This window comes from Uloborus diversus, chromosome 8 (assembly GCF_026930045.1).
Source record: "Uloborus diversus isolate 005 chromosome 8, Udiv.v.3.1, whole genome shotgun sequence".
Taxonomy (NCBI): domain Eukaryota; kingdom Metazoa; phylum Arthropoda; class Arachnida; order Araneae; family Uloboridae; genus Uloborus; species Uloborus diversus.
In genome coordinates this window covers 124324020-124339529 of record NC_072738.1, presented here as the reverse complement: position 1 = coordinate 124339529, position 15510 = coordinate 124324020, and the positions used below count along the sequence as shown (strand labels likewise).

The window sequence follows — 15510 nt, the reverse complement described above, 5'->3', positions numbered from 1 at the left end:
GCTGTGCGGTGCAATTTAACGACATATCCAAATAAAATGTTTTATTTGTATGAAGAACCAATTATCAAGACAACGACAATATGATATAATTAGTAGAAGGGCAACATAGAAACACTTAATTAAATTATGTAACACTGCAATTCTACTGGTAATTTCTTATCTTTCGGTGAACTCGAATTTGTTCCAACATAAATATGCTGAGAGCAGCGCAGAGTTTCAATGCTCCACTTCACCATGTTCCATTATTTTAAGGGGGACAGGGGGCGATTGATCCGCCTTCCCTAAAGCTTTGAAATTGAATGCGTTTACATAGAAGTGGACATGGTTTTTGTTGTTTTCCAATAAAATTTGAATTGAGTATACAGCTTTGCCTCCCTCTTGGAAAAATTCGAATATTTGAAATGATAGGCCTGGTTGCAATTATTCAAGTGTTTTGGCAGAGGTGGCCTCCCACCCCCTAATTTCACACAAAGGACAATATAATGCAAATTAAGCTTCATTGGCGAATTGTACAAGGGGCAATTGCCCCCTCACTTTCAATAGTTCAGTAGCCTTGCCCCTCTACTTTTTTTTTTAAGTTCAAAATTAACGAAATGACGATGGATTGAAAAAAGGAAGAACCGACTTAATCAGCGCAGCGCAGTTTTGTATTTTTCTAATAATGTTATTATTTCATAAAAATTAAAGTAGAACTTTGAATTTGAAGGAGATAGTCTACTCTGACCATTTGCCTCGATTTAGGCGGCTGAGTATTGAATTTTTAGAGAAAGTAATTTTATCAATACAGTAGAAGATTGTTATGTACACCTTGATACCAGAGCTGCGTTATACAGGTTTTGGCGTTATATAGGTCATTTCACAAATTTTAAAACTAATATTCAGAATACATCTATATATTAGCACTTCAGAATGGGTTTTATGTGCAATGAGTAGTGAAGCACTAATTATAGAATTTTATTCATTCACAAATAAATTTTGTTTCACAATCAAAAGAAAGTGAATTGTCTTCTTCTTCTGGTAGTTTCATGGTTTGCATAACAGCTGCAATTTCAAGAGTCATCTGGTATTTTCTGTTTATTGTGAGTACCCAATTCGCAACTCCAACGAACTATAGGGGCACTGCAGTCACTGTCTAATGGCCGACTTAAAAACTAAAACAAACGCATGTGGTAACGAAGAAAATGCTAAAAGTGTTGTGATTTTTGTTCGTATGTATGATATTTTTCGCTTTATTCTTTTTAAATTAATTTTCAAAGTCTTGTGGATATTCTGGCCCACGTAGAAAGAAATGAGAATTCAAGAAGCATTACTAAACGTCAAAGATTAATGCAAACTACGTAGTTCGTAGTTTTAAGCAGCTATTTCCACGATGCTGAATTCGATATTTATCAATTCTTGATAAAACTAAATAATAATTGTGGCCTGACAAGAACGACAATTAATGCTAGAAAATTCAATATGACATTAAAAATTATTATCGAAAGAAGATGATACTTCTTTGCCTTGCTTGGCTACCACTTATTGTTTTGCATTTGTTGCTGACTTATTTCTCTCGAATTCCCGAATCGGTTAATTTAAAATTTTTCTGTTTCGATTTTTCTAATTTCTGAGTTACGATTTAATTATGTCAAGTTATGCAAATCATCTACAGAATTCTTACGAATATATGGTGGTCGTTTTCTTTTCAGTTGATTGACCATTACTTCTTTTTACTTATCGAATTCTGTAATCTTTCTACCATTTTATTCCACTCATGATAAAAATTAAAAATGGTTTAACTAAAAACGCGAAATCTCGCCAAGGCTACTTTGCTTGCACAATACTAAAACTATAACCCTAAACAAATTTGGCGAAACCTTTCAGCTGAGAATAAAAGGAATAAAGTAAATTCTTTCTCGGTGAAACATTTTTCATTTTGTTCTACGATAATATATTCAAGAAAATATTTTGCATACCGTCCATTTCAACTAAATGCTGCTGGAAAAGATGGTTAGTTAAATTAATTTAAGATTAAAAAAAACTCATATTCTTACAAATTCATACAAAACAATAAATTTTTTTACCTTGTATAACGTTATCCAAGTTTGTTAATCCAGTTTTCGCTTTCACCATTTTCAATCAACTCATATTTTAGAAGGAAATAAGGAAAACTAACATTATTTTGAGAAGCTCGAGAATACTACTAAGGGATGAATTAATTTCTGTAGCTGAAAGCAAACTAAGACTCATCGATTGCGTTAATAAATACTCAGAACAAACTGCCTGCGTTTACGTCAAAAGACACACGTGGAACGCAACGTGGCAATGTTTTAGTTTCATCGGCAGTTTTGTAAATCACAGCAAGGTAGCGTATTCAAGCGCTGGAGTTCCGAATTTTCATGTATAAAAGCTTTGAATTATGATGGAAAGATGCAAAACTGTGTCAAAATTTAATTTGCCTAACAATTTTTATGATTGAAAGGCAAAACACAGAGATTTTTTAAACTTCAAAACCTATTGTTCACTTCCAAAAAGTTGTATATAGTTTTATAGATAGGCTTGCCAGACGTCCCGGTGTCCCGGCCGGTTTACTTCATGTCACGGAAAAAGATAAATTTGATTAGAAATGACCAAAAAGTCTAAAAATAATTAATTTTGAAGCATTATTTAGGATAATTACTTTAATATTTGTAACATAAACTTGTAAAATTAATACCAGATTAGCTTGTGAGGATTTTTGCAACAAGATTAAAACCGAAAAAGACTCTAAAAAAAGTAGTCCAGTAAAATGAAAAGTAGGTACATCGAAATATTGTTCAATTTTTTATTCCTCATTCAAAATGTTTTTTTATAACTAAAATAAATTGTAAATACAGTGATCTCTCGCTTATATGCGACCTCTGTTATACGCGTTTTTCACTTATGCACGTTTTTCTCACGGGCCCGGCCAGCGATATAGGAAAACAATGTTAACTCTTGTTCATTTATACGCGAAACCTAAAATGCACTTTTCACTTATGCGCGATAAATTTTTTTCAATTTTAGTTAAATCGCCTAATTCACGCTTTGCTTATCGGAGGATTTGTAGCCTTCTTGTTCTTTCTCTTGAAATACATTCACACGACATTATTCCATTGTTCGGATTCTTCAAAGAACGTGTTTTTTTTTTTTTTTTTTTGCACAAGTGTGCAATAGGGGGTGGAATTAGTCTTGTGATTGACTTCGAGAGGGGAGAACAGGTTACATACAAAAAGGTTGACGTCACTAAAAATCGTGCTCAAGCGGTACGCGTTGACATAGCCTATCGAAAACCTTTTGCATCCTTGTAGACTATAGCACTGATCACGAGACATTCTTTTAGGTTTTGGAGAATTCGCTTACGTACTGTACAGTGCATAAAAAATGACAAAACGTACAACTTCAAATTTGCCTTTTTTATTAAATCACAATGTATAAATGGAAATTATGTGCGAATTTATTCATTAGTATTAGTAATATACTATTAGTATTACTATAACTGATGTTAACGGGTTTTTCACTTATACGCGAATTTCAATTATGCGTGAAAATTCCGTTGTCCCGTTTGGTCGCGTATAAGTGAGAGATCACTGTATTCACATCTCAGAAGTGAAATAATCAAATTATCTGCTTCTGTCATTTTTTATTACCCCTGTTTTAGGTTCATACTTAGTAACCAGTTATTCATAGCATTGAGAATAAACTGCCCTATAAAATGTTCCAAAAAGCAGCCAGGGGTATGTACCCCTTTGAATACTAGCAAGGCTGGGAGGGGGGGGGGGATTCCAGTGTCCTGGTTGAACATTTCAGAAATCTGACAAGCCTATATAGAGAATTGCATTATACAGGTTGGCATTATAAAGGTATTCAACTGTGATGACATTAAAATCTGCTAATATAGCCTAATTTTCAAAAAATCTCATTTAAGGGCACCGCCCAGTGGCATAGCTACACTTTCTGCCGCTTTGGGTGGTTCCTCAATTTGCCGCTCTTTTGATGAGAAATAGTTAATACATTAAAGAGTCAAAAGTATTTTAATAAGATTTTAATGAAGAAAATAAACTCATTTTTTCCCTTTTTTTTTACTTGTAGAAGGAAAAAAAGTAATTCATAGCCCCACCGAAAAATTCCAACATTTAAGTCAAAATTGAGAGCTTCAGGAAATTTTTAGTAACGCATATATAAAAAAGGCTTGGATTTCCCGCCATTTTTTTTCAAAATTAAAATTAGTTTTATGTTTTATTTAGTAACGATAAGGGGTCGGAACTTTTAGAAACGCAAATTTAGGGTCAATTTGGTTTCTCAAAGAGAGTTATAACTCCCTTTTGGATACGTTCTCGAGCAAAACACTTTAATGTTGACAAATTCGGAAGTTGCCACCCAGGGTAGGAGTAAGTTTCTCCCCCCCCCCCCAGTCCCCTTCTCTAGATCCAGTACTGCTATATATTACCAAATTCGGATGATTCTCGTTTTAACTGATAGAAGGAAATAAGATAGAGAAGCCCTTTTTACATTGGATTAACCATACCGTGACTCACAAGAAAAAATTTGCATCAAAAATCATTTCTTTTAATGTAAATGTGAAAGGTTTTGTCAAGACATCATTTTACTGATTAAAAACCTTTCTTTAAAATGAATGACTAAATGTGGAACTCATTGTTCAAAGGAATTTTTTGATATAAAACAGTAACGAAAGCAATCATTATTTGAGTTGTGAATGAATGTTTTTATAAATTGAACATAAGTCATTTTATCTTAATGAAAATTTTGTAATCAATTACCAACGAAAGCAATTGTTAAAATGCTATCCTGAAAATGAGCAAGAAATCGCCCTCCCTTTAAGTCCTCTCTTCTTTTACTCTTGTGGTCACTTTCCTTTAAAAAAAAAAACAGCATTTCTTTTTAAAAATAAGGTGATTTTCAGGGAACTTTCTTAAAATCAAGGTGTAGCCTGATCAAAAAACAAAAGGTTATGAAACTCACTGTTTCCATATTAAACTTTTTGTCGCAATAGTTAACCTTAACAGCAAGGGCACCCACAGTGGCGTAGCTAGACCCGACTTTCGGGGGGGGGGGGGTTACTTCTTTTATATATATATATATATATATATATATATATATATATATATATATATATATATATATATATATATATATATATAATCGCTTGGAATTTTTTCCTTTTCTTCTTTTTTTTCTTTCTCTTCTCTCTTCTTTTTCTCTTTTTTTTTTGAGACTAACTTTTCGGGGGGGGGGGGGTTTTGTCCCCAAAACCCCCCCCTTAGCTACGCCCCTGGGCACCCATATGCAAAATTGTAAGGTAGGGGGAGGGGCTCGGATATTTTCTTCGTGGTTTAGCTGGATATTTCTCCCATAGAAACGCATTTCAAGACAGATTAGAGTCACTGAAATTTGACATTTTTGATAACTTATTCATTAATGGCTGAAGAAAAAGTTTACATTTTTGCAAAGAAAAAAGTACTAAAAGCAAAGATCTAATTCCAAAGGGGGCTCAAGCCCCCACTTGCCTTTATATGGGCGCCCATGCTTAACAGTAAAACGAAGAAAAAAAACATGCAGGGGTCTGTCCAGGATTTTTCACAGGGTCCGTTTTTTGTGAAAAATCAAATTATTTTGTGAAAAATGAATTAATTTTGTGAAAAATCAAAAAATTTCGCAAAAAAAAAATGTTAAAACAAAATTTTAGAATTTAGAGATGGCACAAACTGCATCAATTAAACTTAGAGCTGAGTGTTTTCCTCTTCTATGACGAGAAAATCATTCTGGGTTTTTTTTCTGATATTTGGCGGGGGGGGGGGGCATCACTCATTCAAGTATCAATATTTATCTACAATTCTGCATTATGTTAAATTATACTAGATATATTTCTGTACAGTATTTAAAATAGCAACAAAAACATAAATAAATAAAACAAAATTCAGAATAGAGTTCGGCATTCAACTTTTTGACCCAAGACACTCTTAAAAAGCACAGAATTTCGTTTAAAACTTATAAATTCCGTGATTTTAACAAAAATAAAAAGATATTTCTATTGTTTACCTTTTAACAAAGCGTAATAATCATCAAAAGTTCGAAAAATCGGATTCCCATAGCGGATGCAAAGAGATCGCAATTCTCAAAGTGAAAACATCAAAAGTATAAAAACGGCTTGTAAAAGAAATATTTTCGATAAAATTATTTTAAAATTTCATTTTAGAGTCCTATGATAACATATCATTAATATCTGTGGACACAGTTGACCCCCCCTCCCCCCCCCCCAAAAATAATAATAAAATAAAATAAACCATCTATTCAGCATTTTTATTTTTGACTCATTACAGAAAATGGAATTTTGCTTTAAAAACTTGAAATGAGAGTTAAATAAAGAGACTTTTCATTTATTTGAATCCTAATAAAGCGAAGTTAGCTTGAAAAAAGAACAAAATATGATTCTCATATCGGATGTTAAAAGATTGCATTTTTCAAAATGTAGACATCTAAAGAAAAAAAAACGGTAATTAAAAGAGTTTATTTAAAGTTAATCATCCTTGTTAGCATCGAAAAATCAAAACCCATATAATTTTCTCCCAAAGTAACAATCAAACATCGCACCGCACCGTAAAAACGCAAATATTGACAAGCCGACAAAATGATGAGAATATTTTCTAATCAAGTCATTATAAAGGTTCAACGCCAGACACTAAGTGGTGATAGTTTTGAAGTTGGTAACCCTATCTGAAGCGATCATATTTTTTCCTCACCCTTACTATCCCTTTGCAGTTCTAAGTTCATTTCGGCAGATATATAAATTATTATTGTTTATTAAATCATGAGCGGAGAAAAGTGCTTACCAATGCCTTTTCAAAAAAGTTTACAACAACACCGCTGCTAATTAGCTGTGATAAAACAAACAATCATTATATTTATTTGGCAGTAGCAATTATTTATCGCTTGCAGGAGCATCGCAAGGGTGCCGATTTTTTCTTTTTTTCAAAATTAGCCGATTTTGTATAAGCTGATCCCTCTAATTTGACTTAAAAAAAGGTTCCAAAAATTATCGGTTTATACACAGAAATATGCGTTTTTTTTTGCTTTCAGATTTGCTCTTTCAATAAACAATTTGTGACAGATCCGATCTTGTTTATCAGAATTTTGTGAAGGGTCCGTTTCGTTTGATCGGGATTTTGTGAAAGGTCCGTTTCGTTTGATCGGATTTTTGTGAAGGGTCCGTTAACGGACCCAAATATCCCCTGGCCAGACCCCTGACATGGTATCTTGACTTTAACCATCTCCCTCAGTCTGTAGCTTCAAAGAAAGGAAGAGAAAAAACAAACAGTAGTACTGAGATGTCTACAAGAAAAAACACGTTTTGTATTGGAGTAATTTTATTATCATAGTCGTACCAAAACCTTACAATTCAAAGACCTCTGTTATTTTTTTTTTTGCCTCCAGTAATAGATCAAAAGCATAATTTCCTTATTGAAAAAACGTGTTGAATTTTTTCGCATCAAAAGTGTGAAATTGCCCCCACCTAAAAAAATGCTGCCCGGGGCGCACCGCTGAAACTACCCTCCTTATCTACGCCACTGGCGCCGCCCAACTAACCCCCCCCCCACCAGCCATTTTCTTTGACTCGCAACTTTATTGGTGCCTCAGCCCCTTATGATAAGCCTGTTCACGACTAATAGCTTACACATGAAATACACAGCTAGCTCGCCATACCATCAGACCGCCATAGGAGTAGTTGAGTGCTAATAAGCACGAAAAATGCAGTCCTTGGCTGGAATGACTGAGCTGGCTGTGAATTTCATGTATTTCTGCTTTAGCCCTGGCTATTGGGCGGTAATTTACTGAATATACCATGCCTTGCCTTCAATCCTGGAGTTGAACCGAACCATTGCTTCGTTGGTCAATCATCTGGTCTGCGCTAATTCTATATTAGCTACCACTTTGTTTGGTACTCTTGGCTTCCTTAAGAGGTTTTCCATCTCCAGTTCAGTCACTTTCCTTTGCTGGGTTGAGTGCTAATAAGCACGAAACTGCAGTCTTCGGCAGCAAATGACTGAGCTGGCGGTGTATTTCATGTATTTCTGCTTTAGCCCTGGCTATTGGGCGGTAATTTACTGAATATAATAGCTTACAGTTACCATTTCATACACTTTTAGAAGCAAAAATGACCTAAGAAACATCTTCACTAATAATAAAGCTGAAAGTCTCTCTGTCCGGAGGATGTCTGGATCTTTGTGATGCGCATAGCGCCTAGACCGTTCTGCCGATTTTCATGAAATTTGGCACAAAGTTAGTTTGTAGCACGGGGGCGTGCACCTTGAAGCGATTTTTCGAATATTCGATGTGGTTTTTTCTATTCCAATTTTAAGAACAAAAATATCATAAGATGGACGAGTAAATTACGAAATTATCATAACATGGGAATGTAACTTGGGCACAAGCCAATTGGTAAGATACAAAATTATCATAACGTGGAACCATAACATGGGTACAAGTCAAACGGGGAGAAAATTCACCATATATTATTTGTAAATATACAGGCAAACCAAAAGACCTTTTAATTTTTCTATTATGGGCAAAGCCATGCGGGTATCACTGGTGTAGAATAAAAATAGGACTACAATGAGTATAATAAAACTGATTAAATAACAGAGAAATGGGATTATTCATGTTATTAAACAATCAATATTTAAAAATTAAATGGTACATTACAACTAGGGAGAGAAGACAAGGGGGCTGGGTAGTCCTGGGCAGCAGTGGTGTAGACAGCAAGTCATTTTGAGAAGGGGGGCTCTGCACTGCAGGTATGTTTTCCTTGACTCACCGATAGACGGATTTAGAACCCAGTCTACTGGGGGGGGGGGGGGGGCAGGATTTTTTTTTTAAGCAACATTAGTTGTAAGGGCACCCATATGAGGGGCAGGTGGGGCTCAAGCCCCCCCCCTTGAAATTAGAACTTCCTAGCTTTTAGTTCTTTTTTCTTTATAAAAATGTAAACACATTTCTTCTCCAGCAATTAATGAATAAGTTATTAAAAATGTCGAATTTTAATAACTCTAACCTGTACTGAAATCTGTTTCTAGGGGAAAATATCCTGCTAAACCATGTGGGAAATATCCAACCTCCCCCCCCCTCTTAAAATTTTGCATATAGGCGCCCTTGATAAGTTGTGCAATAGTTCCGAAGCAATGGTTCGGTTCAACTCGAAGTTACTTCAAGTTGAACTGAACCATTGCTTCGGTCACTCGTCTGGTCAGTGCTAATTCTGCATTAGCTACCAGTTTGTTTGGCACTCTTGGCTTCCTTAAGAGGTTTTCCCACTCTAGCTCAGTCAGTTCTATTCCAGGCTGATGAGTGCTAATAAGCATGAAACTGCAGTCCTCGGCTGGAATTGACTGAGCTGGCGGTGTAGTTCATGTATTTCTGCCTTAGCCCTGGCTATAGGGCGGTAACTTACTGAATATAGCTTGTTTAGTTTATAGGTAAAGTTTTTAAAAAAAAATCTTTGTTTTAGCTTCTAATTTGTTGAAATAACCGTCTAGTGTTTTAAGTATTGCAGCTGAACGCATAGCTTGATCAATCGATATTTTCACTTATATACTTGCTCTAATCATTTTCAGTTCAGAATAATTGTTTTTAACACAATTTCAGCAACCCAGTGACAGCTTTACTACTTGTAATACAGTGTACGTTTCCCCTCCTTCCCCCTTCAGAAAAGGACATTCGATATTTTCTTCATTTTCACTTCTAAACTATTTAAAAAAGAAAAAAAAATCATGATTGTTTCTTTTTAAATTTTAGGAGGTATGTTGTTACTATATTGTTACAAATCCTGTAAATAGAAATTATTGTAGTAACGTAGCCTGTAAATAGTTTCCCGTAATGAATATACAACCCCTTTTCATTCCGCTAAAGTATACGACCCCCTATTTCCTTTTCTTTTCATTGATAAAATTTGATAACGGTCTACGCATTTCGGGAAGCCGAAAGAATGTTGTGGAATATTTGAGAGATTTCTTTCGATGTTTATAAAGGCGTCCCACGTGATAAACAGTTTAGTTTCGATTGAGATTTCGAACTGAGAGCATTTTTGCTCTGTTTATTGCGAGGCATTTCGCTGTGTTGTTTTCGTATTTGGAAGTAAATACGTGTGTAAACGTTGAGTTTACGGTGTTGTGTGATAATTGCTTAATTGCTGATGAATAATTTAGCAGTTGTTGACGATCTTTCCTGTACATAGTGTAAATAAATTTCCTGTGCTTTTATCAAGAACTGTGTCTTCATTTCAAGAAAGTGGAAGTCGCACCGAATCCGTTACAATTTGGCGCTAACGTTGGCGCATTATTACGACGTCCAGTCATTGAGAAGAGATAGAGGGATTGAAGACTTTTATTCATAACACCAAGACCCCTAGTCACGTGATAGATTTTTAAGCAAAGCATTGGAAGAAATCAGGTTTCTTTCTCTTGTTTTATGCCAAACGTGCTAACTATTCATTGTTGTCGAGTCACGTGACTTGGGGTCTTTTGGGTCAGCTTTTGCTAAGCCAATGATTGGATTTGCTCCCTCCATTTTAATTCCTGCTCTAAGCGTCCAGTGCCTTCGCATGGACAATTATGTTGCCACGAGTTGAATTCATTCATCTGATAGTAGGAAATTTTCTATTTCTAACTCCAAAGGTCATGTCTACTTTTGCAAAAAATATTGTTTTATAGAAGTTTTACCCATTAAAGGAGTTTTATGGTATCATTTCATTCAGGAAGACTTCCATAATTGTGAAATTGGCGAACTTAATCCATTGGTGTCAAATTTTTGGCACCAATGCCAGAGCAAGAATCGTTTTTCTTTTATGTTCATAAAAAAAAAGAAGAGAAATGTCTATTAGCATAGCTATTTGCTCTTTGCTCAAAGCCAAGGGGCTGACTACGAAGTCTCTCTTTAAGGTGGGGTTCATGAAATTACAACCATTTGTGACAAGAGAGAGGATATAAATAACAAGAGGGACATACTATGGTGACATCAAGGCTTTTTTTTATAAGAAGGTTTATGAAAAACTGACATGCGACAAATGAAAGAGGGGGTATGGTGAAGCGTGAAACTTAGTGACAAAGGGGAAAGGGGTCAAAAATTTTGATAAGTACATTAGTCGATAAACCCCTGAACCATAAACAAATCACAAAGATGATTTTTTTCATAAAAATGCAATTTTTGAATGGACAATTTTTAATGCAGCACATAGTTCGTTCAGTTGACTGTTTGAAATTTTATATTTCTAATGGCAAAGGTCATGGCAACTTACTCAATAATTAATTATAATTTATTGAATAATTGTTTTATTAATAACTTTTTAAAAGTAATATTGTTCATGCAGAAGTTTTACGTATAATCTGAGGTTTGCAGTATCATTTCAGGCGGGAAGATTGATAATTGGGAAGTTGGCAATTTTCACATATTGGCGTGAAATTTTTTGTTTCCAATGTCAGCGAAGAATGTTTTTTCCCTTTGCATACGTAAACAAAAAGTAGGGAAACATCTATTTGCATACCATTATCACAAAGCAACATGATATCCAAAATAAAATTATTCAAAACAAAAATTTGACTACACCACACCAATTTCTCAGTTTTTGAAATATCCCTTTACATCCATTCATTCCGAGGTTAACAGATAAAAAGCAAAATAGGAATAAATTACTATTGTTTGATATTATAAGTTTATATAAAAATTGCATGTTCATATGCAGTAAACAAATGAGTAAGAGTAGAAATAAAAATATTGGAAACAGAGAAATTCATACAAGTTTTCTCAAATATTCATTTATGAATATGGTCGAATTTCGACGAGTGGGTGAATACTACTTTTAACAAAACGCTATTTAGAATAACATTTTCAAGCATATAAATCATTCGAATTTTCAGGATCTGTAACATTGAAGTTCATTATCTATCAATAAATCGATTGATTTATTTTATAAATTGATAATTTATTCCCTTGGCCCACTTTTATTGTAAGAAAATATCATTTTATGTAGAGATAGAACTGTAAAAACCAAACAACCGAATTCCTAATCGGTCATAACGGTATCTGTATTAAAATAAATTAGCTTGTATACCTACTTAATTCACTGCTTAACACCTGTTCGCTTAAATATATTTTAGAGAAAGAATAATTATATTTGAAGGAAACTTCTAGAGTCTTATACGGCATTAATGGATAAAATAGTTAGTTTCGGTAGAAATCTTAATGTACGAATATTTCATTTTTTTTGAAGATTAAGAGGCAACATTTACTTAGGCTAGTGAAGGTGATTTCAAAAACTAGATGCACAAAAATACACTCAGTTTAAACGAAAATCGCAATATTTGAAAGTATCCAATGAAATACTAACTAAGTTGTAGATTAGTTCAATTTTCAGTATCAAAACAAACTTTCCTTTTAAATTTAGCAAGTGTATGTCAGGAGCACGGAGATTTAAATGAAAAATATCTACTACTTACCCATCACCTACAACAACGCATTTTATCGCTTGCATTTTCTTTGTCCCAAATGCTAATTCACTGAAAGATTTTTAAAAACTTCCTAAATATAAAAGAATAATTAAAAATTACAGTATCGCTCTCAAACACAAAAATTTAGTCTGCCGTACTCCACCTCAACGAACACACTGGAGGGGAAACAAGATGGCGTTATTTATTCAACCCCCCTTCTTTAAATCGCAAATTCCGAAGTCTCGAAATATAAACAAAACATTTAATAAGTGGGGAAATAACGAACTGACTAATAAAAAAACGCTTTAAGGCGCATGCATTTTTCTATTTTAGACTTAACGGTGTTCTTTTGAGTTCAATTTGAGAAAAAGAAAAAGTCAAAAATGCATATGTTATAGGACGTTGCTACTACTCCTCGAAAAAGAGCAACTATGATTGGCTAACGTAGTCTACTCCAGTAGGGACTACTTATTGGCAAAATAATCGCTCGTTTTGGCGAAAACCTTCTAATTCTACAGGAAATAAATTACATGATGAATTATACAGTTGAGTAATATTGTCGGTTGCCATTTTTTTCTTGCGTAAAGAGAAATACACTCGGAACCAATATTACAAAAGCTTTGAGGCTTTGTCGTAAGCGAAAGCATTTTAAATGTTTCCTTTTTGATTACCTATTCTTTAAGAAATGCTGATGTGTATGAGAATTTTGTGGGATCCTTATTGCGATGAGGACTTTCCTTGAATTTGTTTTTTTCCTTTTCTTGTGGGGGTGGGGGGGGGAATTTACTTGTACTAGTTCTCATGGGTTTTCGAACTAGTATTATAGAGTAGAGTCCCTACATTTTTAGAGGGCGGAAGGGGTTAAGAGCTATGTATTGGAAAGGAGATCTCTTAATATTCTAATGGAGACTTTTGGGGAATGTCTTTCTTTCTATAATATAGCTTGAGTTCTTGAGTATTAAATGTCCCCATTCACAGGGGTGCCCACCTGGGGGGAGGATCATGGCATTTTTAGGGGGTGCTTTTAGGGTTTTTTCATTCGGGGGGACTCTTGCTCGGGTGTTTCTTGCGATTTTGAGGAGTTGCGCCCTTGCCCATCGGGGATGAGCACCCCTGTCATTCAAATGAAGTTTTTCAGGGACTACTGTCCTTAATTTGATGCGTCGTTTGAATAGGACCGTTGACGTTATTTAGGAAGAAATATAAGTGGAGAGAGAGAGTTTATGGTACACAGGCTGCTTTAATTAGGTTTTTAAGGGGTTAGTTTTAAGTGATATGTTTATCCTCATTTTAGAGGGACTCTTTTTACGGGGGGGGGTACTCCGGCCATAGACCCCCAAATGGGTGGCAAGTGAGGGCTCAAGCCCTCCCCCCTTAGAAATCACAGAAGTGTTCCCCTAAGGGCAAGGGCGCACCCCTCTCAATATTGCGCTCCTCCCCCCAAATGAGAAAAATACGCCTTCTTATAAATATTTTAATGGCGCAGTCTGCGCCATGACCCCCCCCCCCCCCCAGGTGAGCACCCTCGGAAATCAGAACTTCCATGATTTTAGTACTTTTTAAATGTAGTATTAACATTTCTCTAGCTACTATAATGAATAAGTTATTAGAAATGTAAAATGTTTAATAACTCTAATCTGTACAGAAATCGGTTTCCACGGGGAAAATATATCCTGCTACACCATGGGGAAAATATCTGGGCCCGCTCTTCACAAAATGTTGCATATGAGCGCCCATATTTTCCGGGATCACAATGATATATCAATATACTCTGGGGTTAAATGGAGTTAGGACATCGCTCATGAGAAAGATTAGGTACTCTTGATACTATTAAACTGTTTCTTCATTCCAAAATTGTCACTTTTGGGGATTAGGAGGTGTCGACGCCCCCCCCCCCCCCCCCCCCCCCCGTCATAAAAAAATTTTTGGACTAATGTCAACTACTATATTTTATCTTAATGAATATTGGCAAGGTCAACACTATTCCGAAACTGTTGACTTTTTTTGTTCAGCATCATTTTTAGTATTTCTTCAGGAGAGAAATCCGACTCCAACACTGTATGCATATCGCGCGTCAGCATTACGTTAACGTCATATGTTCCTAAGCATGAATCTTGCTTTGTAACCGTGGTTCTGAGCGACACACAGACAGCACAGCTTATTTGGACGATATAGTTATGAATCCCCTACTGTATATATGCACAATGGGAGAGGGGAGCATGAGTGTCCTCGGTTCCAGGGCTGGATCTGCGTACCTGCAGACCTGCGGTAGAAGGGGGCCCAACGTCCCAAGAAATTGGGGAAAAAATTGAAAAAAAAAAAAGTTAATTAAATAAATAAAAATAAAAAAATACACAAAGACTTAATTATGTCACACACATACTACTAAGGGAAGAGCCCTACAGATTTTGGGGCACAAAATTTATAGATCCGGTCTTGCTCAGTTCAAAGTAAAATAAAAAACAGAGCCCCTGGTAAAGAAAAAAATTGGGCCTACCAATACAGGACCACCAGAGCTTGAGTTTTCCTTCAATCGGAGACTACCCTCCTTTAAGACTAAACTGTCCAAATAACGGGCCTGACCCCCCCCCCCCACCCCAATGGCCTATTGTGGCAATTGTCCCTGATAAAAAAAAAAGTACTTTGTGCTGATTAACTAATACAAATACGACGACCAGCCAGCAGGGGGCGGATACAGAAAAATCATTTGGAGGGGGTACGGAAAATTGAATAGCCCTCGCCCCACCTTCAATGTTTCATAATAAAGTTTTAATGACTTTATTTCTCCTTTATCTAGGAATCTACTTCGAAGTACATGAATATTTTGCACTAATATACTTTTAATGTGGACCGAAAACATCTTTAATGTTTCAAGCCATTTAAATACTAAACCCAATATAATGTCACCGAGATGCTAGACAATGAGCAGTTTTTACTCAGGAACATTTGCCATTAAGATTATAACACAAGGGCAAGGTTATTAAATAAACCCATACCTCACTTGAGTTTTTTAAAT

At 35.3% G+C, this 15510-nt stretch overlaps 1 protein-coding gene across 1 annotated transcript in view; it reads right to left on the bottom strand.

The window, feature by feature from the left end:
- LOC129227236 (ras-related C3 botulinum toxin substrate 1-like) overlaps window positions 1–12661 on the bottom strand; it is a 56740-nt gene extending 44079 nt beyond the window's left edge. Inside the window, 1 exon segment of the mRNA XM_054861746.1 lies at window positions 12504–12661. Coding sequence (XP_054717721.1) covers window positions 12504–12538 — 35 coding nt within the window. The 5' untranslated portion in view covers window positions 12539–12661.
- Between the last annotated feature and the right edge of the window lie 2849 nt (window positions 12662–15510).